Source organism: Castor canadensis, chromosome 1 (assembly GCF_047511655.1).
Source record: "Castor canadensis chromosome 1, mCasCan1.hap1v2, whole genome shotgun sequence".
In the NCBI taxonomy this organism is placed as follows: Eukaryota; Metazoa; Chordata; class Mammalia; order Rodentia; family Castoridae; genus Castor; species Castor canadensis.
Genome location: NC_133386.1, coordinates 208,923,764 through 208,945,884, shown reverse-complemented (window position 1 = coordinate 208,945,884; position 22,121 = coordinate 208,923,764). Strand labels below are relative to the sequence as shown.

Below are 22,121 nucleotides of genomic sequence, written 5' to 3'. Positions count from 1 at the left end.
CTGCCTAGGAAGTGTGAGGCCAAGTTCAAACCCCAGTACTGCAAAAAAAAAAAAAAAAAAAAACATGCCTCATTTCCTCATTTTCATAATAAAAATTGCATGAAAAGAAACTAAATCCACACTGTGGAAGCACACACTGGCACACTGCGTGCACTGGACACAGTGCCTGCCACTCCTCCAGCAGTGGCCTCAGGATGGCTTCTGGCCTCCACGCTCGGAACTGCCTGCGCCACTGGACTCGGTCTCCCCGCAGGCACGGGAGCCTCAGGTCCCACGGAGTTCTAGATGCTTCCTCACGTATGCAGACGAGAATGCATTCTGCCCAGGGTGTGTACAGACAAGGGACCAGAGGCACATGTTAGTGCCAGGCCAGCAAGAAAAGTGGTTTCCATTCTGGTTTTTGAGCAAAAGGGCAAAAATGCCCAAGGTTGAATAGTGAACTCTCAACTTCTGAAATAATATAATAAACAATAAAAAAGCTTTACCATCTTAAACATCATCATTTGAAAAGTGAGAGTTGGAAATTAGTCTTAGTTTTAGAAAAAAATGAAGGTTAGGCACGGTGGTTTACACCTGCAATCCTAAACTACTGAGGCAGCAGAGATTGGGAGGATTGGGGTTCAAGGCCAGACAGGCAGAAAGTTAGCCAAGACCCCATCTCAACTAATAAAAAACTGGGCATGGTATCATGCACCTGTCATCCCAGCTACATGGGAAGCATAAGTCCAGGCTGGCCTGGGCTTAAACTCAGAGCCTATCTCAAAAATAACCAAAGCAAGAAGGGCTAGCAGGTGGCTCAAGTGATACAGCACCTGCCCAGCAAGCATGAGGCCCCTGAGTTCAACCTAAACAGTACTGTTTTTGGGCCCCTGCCAAAAGGAAAGTGGCTAAATTTACACACACACACACAAAGAATGAAAAATGCCTGAAACAACGAAAAGACAAAATACAACATTATATACTTTTTTGTCATCATACACTTTTAAAACAATGACAAAAAAATCCCATTATGACACTGGAGCTGTGGCTCAAGTGGTAGGCAGAGCACCTTGTCAGTTCAAACTGTAGTCCCACCAAAAAAAAAAAAAAAAAAAAATCCCATTAAAAAATAATCCATATTTGACTATAAATGATCCAGGACTGGTGGATGAAAAGCATGATGTCTGGGGCTTGTTTTAAAATGCTGGATCCCTAGGCAGGCACAGTGGTAGAGTGACTGCCTAGCAAGTGCGAGGTCCTGAGTTCAAACCCCAGTACCACCAAATACATAAATAATAAAATAAAATGTTGGGCCCCCAAAGGAGGGAAGGATGAACCAGGAAGGCGGGCCTGACTGGGGGTGGGCCTGGCAGGCTTCCCTAGATGACCACACCATGGACATTCAAATTCTCCGTGGTTAATGGTCTGTGGTTGGGAACTGAACACACTCACTAGTCCTGGAAGCCCCTGGCAGAGGACAGAGATGCTCAGGGCACCTCCAAACCCCTCTGTGGACAGGCCCTGCTGTCTGGAGAACGTGAAGACACCCTATCTACAGGCACAACTGTGGTGAGGGTGCAAGACGCCCAAGGGCTTCAAATCCCTCCCTGCTGACAGCCTCAGACACACACAGCAGGTCCTTCAGGGGCCTGCGTGGCAATGTGTGCAGGCTCACAAGCATTTTGTAGTCTACGCACCAACCCCAGTGTAATTAAGACTGTAAGATTATTATTATTTTTAAAAGTAAGACGTTAAGGTATGCATGGGATACATGCCTGTAATCCCAGCACTCAGGAGGCCAAGGCAGGCGGGTGGTGAGATCAAGGCCAGCCTGGGCTACCTCAATACTGCCACACAAACAAACAAGCAAAGGAAAGCAACCCAGGGCCATCACCCTCCCCAGCTACTTATTTACTCATGCATTGTGGTAGGGTTTGAACTCAGGACTGCACGCTTGCAAGGCAGGCCTCCAGACCCTCTCTGGGTATTTTAAGTAGCACAGGTAAGGATGTATCCTTATCACTTACTAAAAGTAGCTTGGCTCTTCTGTCTCTAGATCCCATCTAGTGCTCATTTGAGATCCCATATGAGAATCATGGATTGTGGAATCCACGCAGTCAGTCTACAAATCAATAAACTGGAGTGTGTGTCAGAGGACAGACTTGATGCCATCAGCCTGTAAAATGCAGGCTTTGTCAACAGCATTGTTGCTGGTGACGAGTTGAGGGGAGACTGCAGCTTGCGTTTAGAGGGAACATCATCCAGCCAAATGTCTTCATCAAGGCCCAAGCCCACTGTCCCCGACCTGGGACACCTACTTTCAGTTCGCCTTCCCCACAACCTTGGGCTTGTGGCGAAGAGGCCCTGTGAGTGGCAGCATAGCCTGGATGCCCTTTTCTTAGTGTGAAATCTTTTTAGCAAAGCTGGGGGTGTGGGGACAGACTTTTGGCTCTGTTTTCTGAATCTCAGTACCCTGGGGACAGAGGGGCTGCCGGGGAACTGGACACTGTGTGGAGGACGGGACCGGAGCCTTGTACCCTGGGGGCAATGGCTCTCTTGAACCCTCGAGGGCACTCAAAAGGACTGTGCGAGGTCCTGTGGGGGCAAGGACACTGTCCCTTCCTTGCACTGTGCACCCGTCAGGCCCTCTGAGTGGTCTGCAGACCCAGGGGCATGCGCCCAGCTCACTGACTACCCTTCATGGCCACCTTCCCATGTCCTGCCCCTCTTGTACACCTGTTAGGATGTAGTGGGGCTTCAGCAAATGCCAGGCAGAGGCAGACAGGTTACATGAGACAGCCAGGTCAGCTTCCCTGTCTATTCACCCAGGCAGTTTCTTTTCACCCAGAAGCTCCCAATGGCACCGAGTAGAGAATATAATGGGGAGTGGGTTCCCTGAGGCCACTGCTTGGCAACCACCATCACAAGCAAGTTCCAGCCCGTCCCTGGGAACAAGATGGCCCTTCCTGTTTACTTCTCAGGTTAGAAAGCAGAGGGCACTGAGGCCCGACTTCCACCACTCAGCCATGGGCCAGGTTAGTCAGTGGTCATCTGAGGAATCCCTGCCCAGCTCTGATGCTAGCACCTCACCCTCCCTCCATCAGTCTCACAAGGCAAGGCTGAAGCTGGACCAAAAGAACAAACTAGTCATCTAGAGCATCCTTAGGGAGACACTCTGTGAAGAGCAGGGCACTGCTAAGACCCTATGAGAGGAACGGGACAACAAGGCCTACCGAAGTGTGCACAGTATCAGCTGGGCCAAACGCAGAGGGAAGAGAACACCCTGCTTTCCAGCCGCACCGCCCCCCATCTCTGCACCCAGCAGGGTGCAGCAGCCAGTCAGCAGGGGACAAGGGACAGAGAACACCACAGGGAAAGCATTCTAGGGGTGGGAAGCCTCAGAATGCGTTCTAGGAAATCAGGGTTGACAATCTCAGAATGAGATTTGTTTATTAAATAAAAATAATAAGTCTATTAACTGTCCCAAAGCACTCTGAGTAAGGGGAAAGGTGTTAAGAAGGTAATATACATTTGCTGGCTTGGAAAAACCAGCTTTTAATTTCCTTCGAACCAGTGGCTAAATAAAGGAAGCACAGAAATTATGGCCTGCTGGGCTGGGGTTTAACAAGGACGCATACTTGCCACAGCACACACGTGACTTCAGAGCCAGTTGAGAGTCTGTGGACGTGGGGTGGAGGAAGGGTGGGGCAGGGCACTGCGGACCAGGAAGGAAAAGATGCCTGTGAGTCATGAGAGGCCTCAGCCTTCTGCAGAGAACCTGGCAGAGCACCCCAGTCCTGGGCAGCCCTGGACAAGCTCTAAGCTGACTACGACCCTAAGCCCACATGCACTGGGTAGGAGACACTACCTTGCGCTGGCAGAATGTGGAGCAGTAGTTGACCTTGTGGCAGCCGGTGCACTCGCTCATGGCCTCCCGGCCACAGTTGACACAGGACTGCTGCAAATGGACAACAAAGCATCAGAGACATGGAAAGTGCTAGGTACCCACAGAGCCACCCAATCTGAAGAGACACAGCACCAGATGCAGCTTGGACTCTGCAATGTGACAGATACACACACTCAACCCCTCAGAACCAGCCCTTCCCTTCCCGAGTCTGCCAGGACTGCTCAACTGGAAGACCAAGGTCCAAACTCCCAGGGATCTGCTCCAGCCCAGCAGCACGGACAGCACAGCTCAGAACACCTGACTGCTCACAAGTCCAGACCTGCAGACATGCAGTGGGACCTGTTGAGCCACCTGGACTGCACTGCACCAGCTCAGATGTGGGGTGACACCCCATGTTCCCAGTGCCTACCAAGGCTCCACCTGTGTGCATCCTGAACCGGTTGGTGGGGTTTACCGAAAGGTATGTTGTGCCAGACATTTTGTGTCTTTTCCTTTAAGGTTCACCACTGGAGTTTTTCTTTTTCATTAGCTGACATGCTGCACAAAGGCAACTTATTTAAAACAGGACCAATTTGTGTGGCACGGCTGACTGGCATTTGACAACTGTGAATATTCTCCAATGTGGAGGAAACCACCAAGCAACATCCAGTGTGGGTGTGGGGCTGGTGAGGCAGCAGACAGCAGCCTGCTGTAGCCAGCACACAGACAAACCAAAAACTCCCATGTTCACGATGCTTCTTTATTCATCTGCCACTACTTCTCATCCAGGCTCCTGCTCTGAACTTCTGCTCCTTCTTCACCGTTTCCCACTTATGAAACACTAGCCACCCCCTGCCTTCACTGGCTTTAGAAAGTGTGAGCCCCAGGTGGGGCCCGGGGCTGACTGAGCTGCCCTGCCTCCACCTCAGCTGGGTTTTCTTTTCCTCCCTCCCTTTCTTTTCTTTCTTTTTTTTTTGGTGGGACTGAGGTCTGAACTCAGGGATTTTTGCTTGCAAAGCAGGTGCTCCACTGCTTAAGCCACACCTCTAGTCCATTTGGCGCTGGTTATTTTGGAGATGGGGGTCTCATGAACTATTTGCCCAGACTGGCCCCAACTCAGATCCTCCCAACTAGCTAGGATAATAGGTGTGAGTCACCAGTACATGGTCCTCCCCCCCACCGCTTTTTTTTTGGGTGCCAGAGATGAACACTGGGCCTGCCCTGTGGTAGGCCAAGTGCTCTACCACTGAGTCACACCTACCCCCCAGTCCTTGCCTCTATTTTAAAGTATTTTCTTCAAAGTACTATTAAAAAAGAAGTCTGCTCTCACAGGCAAGGAGTCCCCAGCCTCTGCGCTTTGTGAGAGGTGGGTTCAGACCCTACCACCAAGGGCACCACAGGGACTGTCCATCTGCACAACACCCAGTGTGGCTTGAGCATCAACTCACAAGGCAGCAGCGACACGGAGAACAAGTGGCTGCATCCTACGTGCTGCACTGCTGGTTTGAAATCACACAAATTCTGTCATGGTAACTGAGCAACTTCTCAAAAGGAGCCAACCAAGAATCGGATGAAGAGCCAGGTGCTGGTGGCTCACCTGTCATCCTCACTACTCAGGAGGCAGAGAGCAGGAGGACTGAGGTTCAAAGCCTGCCCAAGCAAATAATTTGTAAGAAAAAAAAATAATTTGTAAGACCCTGTGTCCAAAAAAACCATCACAAAAAAGGGCTGCTGACTGGCTCAAGGTGTAGGCCCTGAGTTCAAACCCCAGCACTGCAAAAATACAAAATAGGAAGAGATCACTTATAAAATGCTCAGTAATTATTATGGAGGAGTACGTTCAATAATGTATTTGTTATTCATTCCGCAAATAACCTAAAAAGTTGAACTTGAACTTGGGAGCTGCACACTGATGGAACAACACTCCATCTCCAAGACAACCAGTCGTCACCTCAGTCTTTACTCGACCTCTGGGCTGATGGATGAGCAACTTACTGTGGACAAACCAGTGCCTTCCCAGGGGGAGTGCAGCAGGTTCCCTCCAACGCCCAGTCTTAGAGAGCTGCCCACATGCCCGCGACTCTGCTGCTGGCCTCGCTTCTGCTCAGAACCACTTAAACACTATGGTCAGTGCACATCCACGTCCACATCTGCAGGCTCTGGGCCTCACCTGTCGCTGAGTGAACCACAGATGGAAAGGAAAGCAGAGGCCCCAGGAGGGCAGGGGACCCACTTTGCCTTCAACCTGAAAGCTGCCTCTCCCATTAGCAGAGCATGTAGAAAGTATACCAAGTCTCCTCTGTTTGGCATGTCAGATATTTGCTTTCCTCCTGTGCAGCCTTGCTGGGCATAGCTGCAGGCTCAGTGGGTGGAGGAAAGACCTGCACAGGAGTCATAGTCTCAGCCTGCAGTTGGGGTGGCTCAGACCACACCAGCTCCAAGTTGCCCAGCTGTGAGGCCAAGGGTAAGATCCCTTGATTCTAGTGTGCAGCGTGTCTCCTGGTCTGTTAAAAGTGCACAGGGAAGCAGTGTGGTGACAATATCTGTAATTCCAGCACTCAAGAGGCTGAGAGCCAGGCACTGGTGGTCACCCCTGTAATCCTAGCTACTCAGGAGGCAGAGATCAAGAGGATTGTGGTGTGAAGCCAGCCCAGGCAAATAGTTTGTGAGCCCCTATCTCAAAAAAACTCATCACAAAAAAGGGTTGGTGGAGTGGCTCAAGGTGTAGGCCCTGAGTTCAAACCCCAGTACCACATTAAAAAAAAAAAAAAGAGGCTGAGGCAGGAGGGCTTCAAGGTCAAAACTAGCATAGACTACACAGTGAGACTTTGTCTCAAAAAAAGAGAAAGAAAAGCCCAATGGGTGTGTGTGCACACCTGTGTGTGCAAGCATGACTGTGACACCCCATCACTGAGGGAAACAGAGACAAAAATGACATGGAGACAAAGAGCTCACGTGGTGTTCAAAGGCCACTGGGCCCAGAGCAGCCTTGTCCATGTTCAGTCTGCTGGGCACATCTTCAGTGCTGGACACATGGTCTGTGCCCCATGATGAGACAAGGGTGGAGGTCAAGTGTTCAATACCCCTGAATCCCCCAGGGCTCTCAGGGAGGTTTCTAGTCCACCACCCACGTCTGGGAAAAGCAGGTCAAAAATACGACAGCAGACACAGCACATGCTCCACAAGGGATGCCTTGGGCTGTGGATGTGCAGTGCAGCTCTGGGAGGACACAGATGGGCTCCATTTCTTTTCTAACGCTGTAGCCTGTGCCTTTAAGGCAGCAACCCTGCTTCCTGCAGGGTGGTCTCCATGGCCCACAGAGGGCCAAGGAAACTGGGGCGCCACCAGGTTTTCAGGAGAACTTTATAGAACCCAACCCTCCCTCTACCTTTGCCTGCCTGGAGCCTTGAGCTCCAGCCAGGAAACTGACCCAACTCACACCACACTGGCCAGGCTGGAGCCCCAATGGACAGATGGCAGATGGACAGAAGCCTTGGGGTTGCCCCTACAATGAACGGCTGGTCACCACAGGCACCTGCTCTAGCAGAGGAAGCCTTGGGGTTCTGGTTCAATTTAATAACAGAAGCGCAAACCAGACATGACTGTTTCTGAGAGGAAGCACCTGAAGAAGAGGAAACCCTAAACCCATATCTTTATCTGAAGGCGGAACCATATACAGGCACAGGCCAGGGGATCAGTCTTTCTGTGAAACCGCCAGATTTCTCCCCTTGGTCACACTACTTGACATCAAACCCACAACCACCTGGAAAAGGAAGGCTCACCCTGTGGTCAGGCCGATATGGGGGGAAGCCAGGCACCTGTAACAATAGCAGCCCGTGTCTGGGCCTTCCCAGCGTCTGGGCTGGTGTTTGCTGCGCTGCCTGCCTAGCCTTCCTCTGGTCCCGTGTCCCCTTGTGTGCCCCACCAGCTCCCTCCTGAGGCTCCTGAGACAGTGTTTGCAGGTGTTCTGCTGCTGCCCAGGTGCTGAGGAGCTTCCTAGGGACTCAGTGATGGGCAGTGACATCCCTTGCCATGGCCGTCTGGGCTCAGGCAAATGTTAGGTTCACGCTGGGGAAGCAGGCAGGTGAACTCGCTGTCAGAAGCCCTGCCTAAGTTTCAAGGACTGACCCTCTCACAGGCTGCTCTTAGCACCTGTGCCTTCACACTGCTCAGAGCGTGTTTCCAGGGCAGGACAGTCTACCCAAGACCCTGAGGCCACTCAACTGGCTTCTGCTGGACACTGCACCCGAACATCCAAGAGCATCTGCTCTTCTGCCCTGTTTATCTCTGTAGAGCTAATTATGTGCACATGAATGCAAATTTTCCATGGTTAAAATTGGCAAAAATCCTTTTAATAGCTTTAGTTGGGCTAAAACTGGTTTATTGCATTGCATTTACTTATTATGTGCAATATAGAGAACAGTTGGGTTGGTACAATTACCCCATTAAATTTGATTTTTCATTTTCCTTTTTGGGAGGAAGCGGTACTGGGTTTGAACTTAAGACTTTGAGCTTGCTGGATAGATGCTCTACTGCTTAAGCCACACCTCCAGAGATTTTTTTATTTTGGGGGGGCAAGGGGAGACAGGGGTTTCAACTCAGGACCTCATGCTTGCTAGCCAGGTTCTCTACCACTTGAGCCAAAATAGGGTCTTGCAAACTATTTTGCCTGGGCTGGCCTCAAACAGCATTCCTCCTGATCTCTGCCTCCCCAGTAGCTAGGATTACAGGGCCTGCCTGCACCAGAGATTTCTTGTTCAGTTCCAAATGAATTGTCAGGCTGGCAGTCTCCCTTCCCTCCCACTGTGAGCACCTGCCCTGCTTGCAGAGAGGTCACCTGACTCTTCTAGTGTTTCAGGCCCACATGGGAAGGGTCCCCAGAGGGTCTTTCCACTCACACTGTGCATTCCGGATCCCCACACTGGAATAAGGAAAACGCCTACTTGCAAGTAACTTTTCTTTTTTCTTTTTTTGCAATACTGGGGTTTGAACTCAACGACTCACACATGCTAGGCAGGTGCTCTACCGCTTGAGTCACCCCACCAGCCTGAAAATAAAGAGTTTAGTGTGTGAAAACATCTTCCCGCTCTCCAACGGCACGGGCTTAGGGAAAGCAAACACACTGTTAACACCAGTCCATGTTTAGGCATGTCGACAAACCCTCCACAGAAAACCATCAGTGTGGATGATGCAGGAAAAAAGGACGCCACTGGGCCATCTTCTACTCCACACCCTCTACTTCCTTCCTGCCTACTCCTCACTCCCAGTGACCATCTTCCCCATGGGAGTTGAGGGATCTGGGCTTACAGCCTTCCTTTCAGGACCTGAGACTCATTCCATAAGATCCCTATAGGGCTGCAGCTTAAAGGACTCAAGATCTAACTCAGAGTCCACTGTTTCACAGGACCGTGCTCCTGTCCAGTACATGGCCCTGCCATCAAAGCCATCATCTTGTTTAAAACACTGAATGCAAGACTGATGGGAGGCAGGGGGCAAAGACTGAGTTTTGAGGATAGCCCCGGCAAATAGTTTCAGAGAGCAAAATGGACTGGAGGTGTGGCTCCAGTGGCAGGACACCTGCCTTGCAAGTGCAAAGCCCTGACTACAAATCCCAGAACCACCATAAAGAACAATAACAAAAAAAGAGTAACTCAAGTTAACAGGAAAAACAGAACCAAGTACGGTGTGTCCTGTAGTCCTAGCACTCAAGAGACAGAGGCAGGAGGATTGTGAGTTTGCGGCCAGCCTGGGCTACAGAGGAGATCCTGTCTGCACCCCTCTCCCCGAAAAAAAAAAAAAAGGCAAAAGGGAAATTGCTGGCACTGCCTGAGAGCCCCAAATATTCAACAAATACCATACAGCATATTCTTCCCTAGTTCTGCCTTATAAGAAATCAATTTCCCATTCCAATTAAATTTACATTTGATTCTTCCCCTAAGTCACAAAAGTTTGCAAGAGGAAATGTGTGGGGTCATACTACATGGGTACACACATCGACCCCTCTACCTGTGACACTGGGGTGGGGCAGCATGTCACCTGGCCTCCTCTAGGTCAGACGCTCAACTCAATAAAAGTACTTAGGAACAGCAAGTCAGATGTGAGAGAGAGAGAGAGAGAGAGGGAGGGAGAGAAAGGAGAAAGGGGCATGAGTACAACACAGCTAACAGCCAGCCTGGCCCCAGTGCTCAGGGCAAGTGCTGGAGCCTGGCAGGGTTGACAGGGGAGGCACAGCTCTCTAACCAAGGGCTGAGTGGTCTTCTGCCAGACAGTGTGGTGATTCCACAACACATTTTACTCTTAGAAATACGGAAAATTACGAACAAAGTTCAAAGCCCAGCCTTTCAGGAGTGATGTGAAGCAAACTGGCTTACCCAGTGGACATAGGTCAGTGCCCAGGAAACCCAGGTGGAAGTGACCTGTGACTAAACAGCAAATGAGGACAGGATAGCCACAGCACACAGGGGCTGTTGTCATCCCAGTAGAGGCCCAGGGCTGGGGCTGCCAAGGAGGCTGGAGACTGAGGGGGAGCTCCCACAGCACACCCTCCCCTCAAGCCCTGCTCAGGATACATGGGAACGAAAAGGCTGGAAGACAGTATAGAGGAGCATGGATCCCAGTGCCCCAGACCCCAGTGTCTAGAGGTCACCAGCGGTGTCCACACCTAACAGTAGGGTGTGTCAGGCACAAGAGCCACGTGCCTTCCTTGTCAGGGGCCTGCCTTGACTGCCTGCTGCCACAATGCCCAAGACTTTTCAGAGAAGGGAACCAGATCCAACAGAAACCAGATATTGTAGATCAACCGCAACGTCTAACGCACAGCCAGACATTACCAGACACATACAGAAAGCAAAGAGGATCCCACCATGGAGTCACAGCAGCCAACACAAATGGATCCTGAGATGGCGGAACACTGCAGTCTGTAGAGATGTTTAAGATGCTGTCATGAGGGAAGGTGTCAAGGTGAGTGAGACATGGGATAGGATCCCATGCATCCCTGGCAATAGACTGGGATCACAGGACACCTTCCAACCCTTCCCTTCAGGACAGCACTGCACAGAAGAACTGGGTGACACGATGCAGCTTTGAGCACAGTGGTGGCCCCAGCAGAGCCTACATACTTTCATGGCCACCTCTGTAGACACCCAACTCCCTCTGTGCCTCGTCACCAATTCTGCCTGCCTGCTCCAGCTGCACCTGCACAAGGCACTTCCTGCTCGCCAGAAGTACCAGACCAGCTGTGACCTGACCAAAGCAGCAAATTCCTCCAGTGTCCTGTAGGCTGCTGACCTCCACAACAGATCCGAACCCCGTCTGAGTCTGTTCTTCCCTGTGTGCCTTCTTTTACCACAGCTGATAACTCTTCATATCCTCCTCCCTGCTGGGCCGGAGGCAGGATGGGTCAGGAAGAACAAGACATGGGAAACAGCAGCAAGGAATTCAGAGAGAAGCACTATATTAATGAACGGATTGATTAAAAGCACACAGGTGCTACCTTCTCTGCTTTAAGCCTCCCATTTAGTAAATAAGCTCAAACATTTAGTAAAAAGCCTTGCCCGCTTGCCCAGTCATTAGTGCACTCTGGGAACTGAGCAAGGATATGCTGAAGAATGACACTTCAACAGGGATAAAACTCTTGGGGAAATGATTCCTCTGGGTACAAAAAGTGTTTGCAAAGGAAAATACTTATCACAAAGATAGACACCTGTCTTGAGGGGAGCATCTGAAATGACCCATCCTTTGTAAACAGCTGTTTACACATCTATGACAGAATGACCCAAATATAACAAGGTGGCCAACCTTGAAATCTCTGGGCCCATGTGATAAATCTGTGTAACGGCAAGAGTGATTACCAGGTGTCAGAACAAGGGGTCACTTATCTTAAGGTGAACTTGAGCCAAACCCCAGCATGCTTTTCCACCACAAATACCCCTGATGTTAAGACGTTCATTGCAGCTGTTAGCAGATGTGCCAACACCCGTGTCTGGGTGGTGCACTGTCCCTCCTTTTCTTTCTTTTTTTTCAATACTGAAGACTGAACCCAGGGCCTTGAGCATCCTAGGTACATGCTCTATCACTGAGCTATACCCCCATGCCTCTTTCTTTCTTTTATTTTGAAATAGGGTCTGCTAAGTTGCCCAAGCTGGCCTCAGACTTGCCATCCTTTGCCCCAGCTTCCTGAGTAGCTAAGATTACAGGCATGTATATCACAGCACTTTGGTTTTGTTTGTTTGTTTTGTGTCTGTGCTGGGGATCTAACCCAGGGCTTTGTGTATGCTACACTGTGCCACTGAGCTACATTCCAGCCCTGGAGAATTTCTTGAAAGCAGTGAAGGAGAGACAAACACAAACAGTGCTGGGTCCTCAGAAGTCTTGGCCAGGAGAGAAAGTAAAGACATCATCAGTGTGGCAGGTGGAGAAAAGTGACAGCTCAGGACAGTCACCCAAAACGTCCCTCAGAAAACACAGGAAAGAGAGACATGTACAGATAGCATAGAGCTGCTTCCTGTCGGCTTCAGTTCTCTGAATGCAACTGAATGGTCTGTGGAGCTGAATGGTCTGTGCATTCAGACATTGACCTCAGGCTCAATGTTTCTGTCTCACTGTTTCCAGGATGCCATTTAGCCATCTAGTGATTTTTATCTCTGCTGTTGTGTTTCTAGATTCAGAGCTTGGAGTTTTTGTCTGCTTCTTACACAGTGTGAGTGCACCAAGGAACAGGAACAGTTGGCTCTACAGAAAGTTTAAGTGCCAAGGTTCAACTCTTCAGACTGAAGGCAAGTTTGAGGAGTTCAAATGCACTATGAACCATTGGGCCTAACGGCACTGTCAAACCTAAAACCAACACCAAATCAGACTTTTTGTCAAATGTACAAGCAATGTGCACCAAGAATGAGCACACTGTGGCATAAACCGAGTCCAGACTCCCTAATAAATTTGAAAGCACAGCTGTGTGTGACGGTGCCTGTCATCCCAGCACTGGGGAGGCTGAGGCTTGCCTGGGCTACAATAGTGAGACCAGTCTCAGAAACAGTACATGAAAGCACTGAAATCACCCCCAGAACCACAGTGAAACTAAGAAGTCACTGTGAGAGGAAGTCCAGAAAAGCATCATCTATCTGAGAATTAAACACATTTTCGAATAACCCAGGTCAAGGACAAGCAGATCAGCAGGAGGCCATCGACTCATTCCCAGGAAATCTCCCGAGGCAGCTCAGGGAGGGAAACCATTTCTACAGATGTTGCTGCACAGTGGAGGAAGGTGAGCCTTGAGCCTCAAAGGCGTGTCCAGCAAAAGGAACAGGACACTGTGTGACATTCCACAAGGTCAGAGCTGACCTCTGCTGACAGAATCCAGGACAGCGGCATAGTCTGAGGGTGGGGTCGCTGGGAGGGGACGCGTGGAGCCGCCTGGGGCAGTGTCCTCAGTGTGACTCGTGACACATGCACCCAAGCTCACTGACCGTGACTGGCACACACGCATTCACGGTACACAAACTCTGCTTCAACGTCCTGGAGTCCAGAAGGGCATGGGAGTGTTAATGACCTCTGGGTACAGGAGTGACAGTGCCTCCCTCCCACCCCTTAAGTGCTTCTGTTTTCCACGAACTTCAGCATGGAGTATGTATCAGTCCAGAACTACTCTTTTAATAATTTATTCATTTTCTGTGTGGTGCTGGGAATGGAACCCAGGACCTCACATGTGTTAGGCAAGCCCTGTACCACTGAGCCATATCCCCAGTCCCCTAGAATTGCACTTTTTAAAAAAAGTATTTTAGCCAGGTAAGGTGGGTCCACAGCAGAGTTCAGTGGCTCACATCTGTAATCCTAGCTGCACAGGAGGTGATCAGGAGGCTCTCGTGACCCTACCTGAAAAATAACTGAAGGACCCAGGCGAGGTGGCTCAGGCCTATAATCATAGCTACTTGGGAGATGAACATCAGGTGGATTGTGGTTCAAAGTCAACCAAGGCAAAAAAGTTCTGGAGACCCCATCTCAACCAACAAGCTGGGCATACAGTGGTATACTCTGTACCACTTGAGACACACCTCCAGTCCATTTTGCTCTGGTTATTTTGGAGATGAGGTTTCATGAACTATTTGTCCTGGCTGTCCTTGAACCATGATCCTCTTGATCTCAGCCTCCCAAGTAGTTAGGATTATAGGAGCAGAAGGCCTTCTCAGGCACAGCTGCCCCTCTGTGGGGAAAGCCTCCCTGAGGTGGTTTTCCAGGGTTCCCTTCTCTACCAGGGTGGGGCAGCAAGCCTGAGGGCCATCGTGGGAAGCACATGCTGGGTCAGGACCACAGAGGACAGTGGACACAGAAGGTCTGAACTCACATTACCTCTTTTCGCTCGGCATCGGCCTGCATTCGAGCCTGGGTTGTGGCAGCCTCTCGGCAGGAGCTGGCCTGCTTGGCCTGTTCAAATAGCGTCTTCAGCTGCTGTGCGGTGCTGAGCAGAGAATTGACCATCTCTTCCAGGTACAGCCAGCTCCGCTGCTCCGACATCTCCAGCCCATTGACTACTGCGGGGGAGACGGCTTTGGTGGGGGTGGAGGGCGGTACTGCCAGGGCAGGCAGGGATGTCAGGACTGGAATGTGTGAAAAACGGGATAAACCAAGAAGTTACAGATTTCCAAGTTTCAAAATGGAAACGGCCTATCCACCTGGGGGAACAGATGGTGAAAGGACCAAAAGGCACAGATGGCTGCCCGAGACTGCCCCAACACGCTCAGAGATAGAAAGGCATCCCGTCCCTTCCCCTCATGTGCACTCCACACTACACCTTCCTAATGCACATCCTACCCAAGGCCAAGAGCCCATGTTCATAGATGAGAGATACACTCAGGGCAGGGTGGCCATGACACATGTATAGAGTTGACCAAGGGACCAGCATGGTGAGGGCAGGGGCACTGGCAAAACATAGCCTGCACCATAGACAGGAGAACCAGAGCTCCAGCTCCATGTCTGTTCACCTGGAAACGCTTCCTGGGTCTGGACTCTCACACAGGCTTTTACTAAGAGCAACAGGAGTTGGGATCCTCACAGCTAAAGAAAGCCACCAGGGTGGGTAGTGGGAACCAGCACAAACCATGGTTTACACTGAACTGGACACTGCAAACTCCCACCTGCAGACAGGTCTAGAACTGAGGGGTGTGTGAGTGTGTGCAAGGACACATAGTATCTGTCTCTATCCCATGTCAGGCAGACACACTCCACGAGCAACCAGTGGTCCCCGTCCCCACTGTGAGGTCCCCTGGACATGAGCTGGATAAGATGCAGTCCTCACAAGAGCCAGGGACCAAGCGCTCCAGCTCGCTGTGATCAGGGCCAGAAACACCATTCACCACCGAAAGGATGAGCCTCAAGGGTCCAGTTGAGGCAGGAAGTAAGGAAGAGCTGGGAGCAAGGGACAGGCCAGCACAGCAGCTGGTTGGCTCTACTGGCCAAGTCTGTAAGCGTAAATGACAGTGACAGTAAAGTTATCATCTTTCTTTGTGTGACAAGGTCTCACTGTGCAGCCCAAATTGGCCTCAAACTTATGATCCTCCTGCCTCAGCCTCTTGAGGGTTGGGATTACGGGTGTGCTCCACTGTGCCATGCCAACAGAAGCAGTTGTGACCCATGGAAAAATAGGAGGTCTTGGTTTGAAACTGGTGGGAAGTGTGGTGAGGCAATGTAGGCCTCTGTGGCCTCAGGGGCAGGGGTGGGGCAGACACACTTTACCACCCTTACCCGGGGGTCAGGGTCACCCTGAGCAGCAGGAGCCATGGGAGATGACACTGACACCCTGAAGCCCCAAGGTAAGGAGTGAGCCACCAAATGGTCATGGTAACCCAACAGCATGGAGGCAGGAGGGGGAGTGTGAGGGGCCGAGCTCAGGACAACAGCACTCACTGGCCCTGCAGCTGGGGACCTCTAGTCGCTGGCTCAGAATCAATGGCAACCAGAGTCCATGCTCACTTCCTGACTTCCACGCTGTCCTTGTTTCCAGGAAAAACACACTGAAGTACACCAGGTGATTCTGTAACTTACTCTCAAATAGTTTAGGGAGAAAAAGTTCCTTGTACTGTAATTGGGCCTTTATTGTATATTTGAGATGATTTCCAAAAAATTCTTGGGGGTCTCCTGCCAGCTGAGCGCAGTGATGAGCGATGAAGGACACAAGCCATGAGGAAGAGCCACACCAGGATAGGACATTGCTCCACCTCCACAGAGGTGGGAAGCAAGATAAAGGTGGGGTCTGGATGAAAGTAGACCCTGAGGGACCTTGAAGGGTGGAAGAGTTAGACAAAGAGAGGCTGATGAAACAGCAAGTGAGAATTAGAGGTGAGTTTTTTTCCTTTTAACTTATAGACAAGTTTCTCAATGCATTGTCTGTAATGCTAAAAAATGTAAAAAAAAAAAAAAGAAAGAAACCCTGAAGTCTATCAGCAGAGGGCAGCTCAAGCAATAGTTATTGATTATGTGCACCTTTTTTTCGATGGGACTGGGGTTTGAACTCAGGGCTTATGCATGCAAAGCAGGCACTCCACTGCTTGAGCCACACATGCACTTTCTTAGAAAGTGCAAAATGTGGCTGAAGGTGGGGTAGAGGGCCTGCTTAGCAAGCATGAGGCTCCCAGTACCACCAAAAAAACTCAAAAAGCTGTGCAATATGTAGGGTTTGGGTGTGACAGTGCACTCCTGAAATACCAGCTACAAGGAAGGCATAGGTAGGAGGATCAGGGTCCATGGCTGGCCAAGGCAAAAGCACAAGACACTATCTGAGGGCTGGTGAAGTGGCTCAAGTGGTAGAGTGCCTGCCTAGCAAGCATGAAGCCCTGAGTTCAAACACCAGTACCATTGAAGACCAAAAAAAAAAAAACCAAAACCCTATCTGAAAAAGCAAACTAAAGCAAAAAGGACTGGAGGCATGGTCAAGTGGCAGAGCCCTTGAATTCAAAACTTAGGACTGCTGAATAAATACATAAAATAAAATAAAATAAAAAGTGCAAAACATTTAGCTAAGTGAAAAACCAAATTCAAAGCACACCAAGAGCAGTGTCATCTCTGCAAAGTCTCTCCAGACAGGATGCCAGCATGGAGACAACAGGGATGTCCGTCTTGGCAGGGAAGACATTCTGTGAACACGCTCCTCCTCATAACAGAGGGCCTGACAATACCTATTCTAGGCCTCATGGGTAGAGCCTTATACATAAGTGATGGGCACAGTGGTGATCCATAAAACTTTATCTCACCAGTCCTGACCTCAGGCTTCCAAAAAAAACTACCATGGCTGGCCATTTCACTTGGAAATTCTCTCAGGAGAAGCAATTCTGGGGCTGGGGCCATACCCCAGGGGCAGAGCACTTGCCTAGCACTTGTGAGCTCCTGACTTCTACCCCGGCACCACATTAAAAAAAAAAAGCAGCAATTCTGAGGACAATGACCTGCACATGAGTGGATCCTTTCAAACTCACCTATTTTGGGATGTGACGTTGGCAGTGCAGCTTCTGGGAACGGGGCGATGTGGCAGCTATCCTGATAGCCAGGGTAGTGGGGCTCAGGGTGGCCAACCCTGCACGGGGGCTGCACATTGGCCTCTTGCACTGTGGGTGAGAAGAGGGACAGGTAGTTTGGCACACAGATGGTTTAAATCCAAGTCCCTACAACTGCATACTCAATTCATAGCTCCCGGCACAGGTGGCAGCCACCTAGTGTCTGGAATGTGATTGGGTCTTCATTGACCCCGTGAAGGAATTTGGATAGAGTTGGTGACGTTTATAACAAAAGTAATCTCACTTGTTTCAAGCACTTTCCTAGTGTGACTCCTAAATAGTGACAACTACACACATGGCGGGAATTCTCTTTGTTGGATGGCCCTAGCCTAAAGCAGGCATTGTTGAACGCTCTGCTGATCCTGTGGGCGCTATCAAAAATAATCAACTCCCACACTACCTGCCTAGCCACATGCACACCTGCACACTATCTGATGCCCACACTGTTCCCAACCAGGCTCTGTTCAAGGCCCCTCCTGAGGCACCAACCACAAAACAGACCCAACTTGTAAAGACTTGCCTTAGGGGTTGGGAATGTCAGATAGGTGCCTACCACTTACCTGTGGCTCCTGCAAAGACATCGCCCTGGGCTGGGCTCTCGGATATGACAGCAGTAGCCTCCACAGTGGACGCCCGGTCAAAGGTCAGCGCCCCAGAGGTAGTGATCTGTCCTGAGGGTGTCACGGTGACTGGAAAGGCAGAAGCACACTTGATATACAGCCAGGCTGGGTTCTGGGCTCTGGGCCCTGTGCGTGTGCTGCCCAAGAGGAAGCAGGTCTCATAAAGACCCCAGGAGCCAGGCCAAAGCAGGCACAGTGACGTCCCCAACATCTGCCAGGACACTGAGAAGTCAGTGACCTGGGTAGTGGGGGAAGAGCAACAGCAGGGCAGGACACAGGCTCTCCTGTGGGACTATGGACCCAGCAATGTGCTGTCAGTCAGCAAACAAAATAAATTTAAATAATTTAAAAAATACTTTGTAGTTTAAATTAAGAAAAAGCATCAAAGCTGAAGACAGAAAACAGTTATATCCCTTCAGCTCTTCTCTACTCTCTTTCTGTGATTAGCCTGTGAGATGTTCCCTTACCCTCTGGATAGGAGACAGTCAGCACCCACATGTGCGGAAGAGAGACTCACAGATGGAGAACCATTCTGAGGTTGTCTGACAAAGGCCTCCCATGGCCACTTCCACCCTTGGCCTCTCCTACCCATTTTGTGCATTTTTTATTTTTATTTTTTTTTTGGTGGTGGTACCACCACCAGTTTGGACTCAGAGCCTTGCTCTCACATTTATGCCTGAGTCGGCCTGGACCACAATCCTCCTATCTCAGCTGTCTGCATAGCTGGAATGATAGGCACATACCACCATGCTCAGGTTTTTATTGGTTGACATGGGGTTTCAAGAATTTTTTGCCCTGGCTGGCCTCAAACTTTGATCCTCCTGATCTCCACCTTCAGAGAAGCTACGATTATAGGCATAAGTCACCACACTCTGCTCTCATAATGTGTTGTTTTTTGTTTTTAAAGTCAGATTTCACAGGGTGCAGGTGGCTTACACCTATAATCCTAGCAACTTGGGAGGCTGAGATTGGGAGGATTGTGGTTCAAGGCCAGCTGAGCAAATAGTTTGAGCAAACCCATCTCCAAAATAACCAGAGCAAAAATGGACTGGAGGTATGGATCAAGTGTTAGAACACAGGCTTTGCTAGTGTAAAGTTTTAAGTTCAAACCCCAGTTCCACCCCCCAAAAAAAGTCAGATTTCCCCTCAACCCTCCTAACTCCCCTTCCCCTGGGCAGTTCAGATAACAGGAGAGCTGCTGAAAGTACACATGAAAGGCAGCTTTGCTCAGAAGGCATTCACATGGATGGCCACCTGAAGCACCTGGGGGCCAGGGTTGACAAGTCTCCTGGTTATAGGGGTCTCGCAGCCCTCGTCCACTGCATTGAGGTGTTTTCCATGGGTGTGCTGTGGGGACCCAGGGCTCGGTCAGGGGAAGATGAGTGAGCATGTGTCACACAACTGGAGCCACTCTCAGGGCTGGGAACAGCCCAGGATGAGCCAGGTAACACCAGGCAGGCTGAGGAATAAGCCTCAGGGAGGAAGGCAAGGGCCATCCAAGGTGGCCCACCCAGAGTCACAGGTACAGAGACAGGAGTGGGAGTGCTGACCACCTGTCCAGCCCTGCAGCAGGTGCCTCAGGCATGACTACCCTGTAGTCGGGCTAAGACAGAGAGTACTCACAGGTAGTGGCCGCAGTGGCAGGGAGCAGCGTGATGTTCTTGGGGGAGTCTTTCTTCACTGGAGTTGTGGGTAACTCGTTCTCCTTCTTGCGCCTTTTGTAAGGAACGAAGAGTCTGACTGGACCACTCTGTGGAGAAAGGCAAAGCTGGCCCATGGCAACACTTGGGGTGGGGCAGGGTGCATGCCTCCTGCTCCTTATCACACTGTGTGAGTGATGAAGACCAAGCCACAAGAGGAAGCTCACTGCTCCTTGAACAGAAGATGCTTTCCAGAGGAATTGCTGCCAAGCAAGAAAGCATCAATGACACGAGGGACCTTGGGAGTTTCTAGAAGGCGGTGGAAGGAAGGGAGACCAAGGGAAAGCGGAACAAGAAAAACCACAGCCCAGAACAAGGGAGCAGCCAGTGAAGACAAGAGCTGCACATGGCTCAGTCAGCAGATGGTTCAGGAAGAGCTGCTGGGGACAAGAAACTAGAGAAAAGGCCAGAATATGCAGCAGGAAGAAACACGGATTCACAGACATCCCTTAGAAGGGCCCAGGCCCCAGATGGTCCTCAGGGATGGTACCACCAAATCCTTTCTCCACACGTGTCCAGCTGCGGGAACACGGTCCCTTCCCACCACTTCCAATGGCTTCATCATTTGTCCTAAGTGCTGTTTTCTTCCCCTTTTCTTTTCTTTTTTGTATGTGTGTGTGAGTGGGGGAGAGAGTGGCACTGGGAATTGAACCAAGAGTCAGTTACCAACTAGGTACGTGCTCTTCAATTGAGCTACACCCCCAGCCCTTTATTTTATTTTGAGACAGGGTCTGGCTAAGTTGCCCAGGCTGGCCTGGAACTTGAAAATCTCTTGCCTCTGCCTCCTCAGTAGCTGGGATTACAGGCGTGAGTCACCATACCTGGCTCTCCCAATTCCTTAAGTGGCTCCTTCAACTCCTTGAAGCCTTGTCTGCTTAACTCAGCAGCTGGGCCCCTCCTGCTGTCCCTGATTCATACTTCCTGCTTCTCTGCATGGCTTACATTTTTTGTTGAACACCAGACATTGTTGTAGCCGCAGTGGGTACTAACTCCTCTGGGCTTCTTGCTGTTGTTTGTGGGGCCTAGCTGTCTGGCTAAAGGGTCCTCCCCTTCAGAGTGCAATGGCTCCTGAGGACTCTGGCTGGACGGCTGTGTGCTTGGGCCACTGGCAGAGCTGCTGTCAGGCTTCATGGTTCCCAGTGTCCTGGGGTGAAATCAGCACTGTTTGAGCCAGTTAAACGGGGCTCTCTACAGCACAAGGGGTAGTCACGAAGCCTGCTGTCATCTGCAGCAGGCTCATCAGCCACTGCTCTCCTTGGTGCTTGCCTCAGTTTGCGAGCTGGCTGACCCAGGCAGCATCATGCTCTGCTGAGCTGCCAGCCTCCCTGCAGTTTCACTTGCCTCCTCGGCCTGGATGTCCCCAGCTTCTCAAAGGAAGCTAGTTTCTTCAGCAAGAGCTTAGGTGTTCTCTGCTCCTATAGTCTACCTCTCCCTCATCAGCACAGCAGTCCTTCCATGTGACCAAGGACCTGAGCAGGGGCAGTGGCCATCACAGCCTGGAACCTCACCCTATGAGCAAGTTGTGCTGAGGGCACCAGGCAGCTGGTGTAGCCAGCCATGCTGGCGGAGCAGGACTGAGGGAAGGAGTGAGTCCCACTTGCTGGAAATTTCCTGCAACCTGGAGCTGGAGGATTGAGCAAAGCAGGTGGCCTGCCCCTGCCATGAGGTACCAGTTCCTTGACTAGAAGTTTTCTTAGCCACAGAGACCCAGAATGGAGCCTCCTGCAGTGTGACCTGGGGGAAGGTGGGGAGTGAGGTAGTGGTCGTGGATCAGATGCCTCCACTGCACTGCCTGCTGTTTTTTCAGATTTGGCATTCTCCTTGGGCCAAGAAGACAATCTCTAGAGACCTCAAGTGGCTGTTTTCTGTAATTTTTACCAGCTACAGTTACCTCTCTGGGAAGCAAGTTTAGGGAGTGCCTCACAGTTCCAAGTGGGAGCTAAGAGTTTAAAAATTTGATGAGGCCCAACTTACTGGTTTTGTGTCTAAGGGCTATGCCTTTGACTGGACCTGAAAGAAACCCTGGGTCTAACCCCAGGTGTTTCCCTCTAAAAATGCCACAACTTTCCTCTTACAATCAGATGTTTGATTCAACTTGATGTATGAATTTGGGTCAAAGCTCATTCCCCACCTATGAACTGCAATGTTTCCAACACCACTGGCTGGGCTCCCTAGTTTACTACCAAGACCCCTCAGGTTTCCTCTTCTGATACCATGCTGTCCTGGTTACTGTACTGACACCTGAGTGTGGTTTTGCTAATTTCAGATGTCTTTTTCAAAACCGTTTGGCTATTTAATTTTTTTGTTTTAGAATTGGTTTGCACCTACAAAGAATCCTTAATTGTGCTAAACCTTCAGGTCAGTTTGGGGAAACTGACATCTTCACCATCCTAAGTCA

At 50.4% G+C, this 22,121-nt stretch overlaps 1 protein-coding gene across 3 annotated transcripts in view; it reads right to left on the bottom strand.

The window, feature by feature from the left end:
- The window catches only part of Deaf1 (DEAF1 transcription factor), a 30,138-nt gene that overhangs the window by 1,029 nt on the left and 6,988 nt on the right, over positions 1-22,121 (bottom strand). Inside the window, exons 7-12 of one of the 3 annotated variants that reach the window (XM_020182405.2) lie at positions 19,647-19,773; positions 17,964-18,092; positions 17,326-17,454; positions 14,207-14,454; positions 3,848-3,937; positions 3,618-3,694 (exon numbers count right to left, since the gene is read on the bottom strand). In XM_020182405.2, coding sequence (XP_020037994.1) covers positions 3,618-3,694; positions 3,848-3,937; positions 14,207-14,454; positions 17,326-17,454; positions 17,964-18,092; positions 19,647-19,773 — 800 coding nt within the window. The remainder of the gene's footprint in view (positions 1-3,617; positions 3,695-3,847; positions 3,938-14,206; positions 14,455-17,325; positions 17,455-17,963; positions 18,093-19,646; positions 19,774-22,121) is intronic. The other 2 variants (XM_074051731.1, XM_020182413.2) reach the window with 2 other exon arrangements.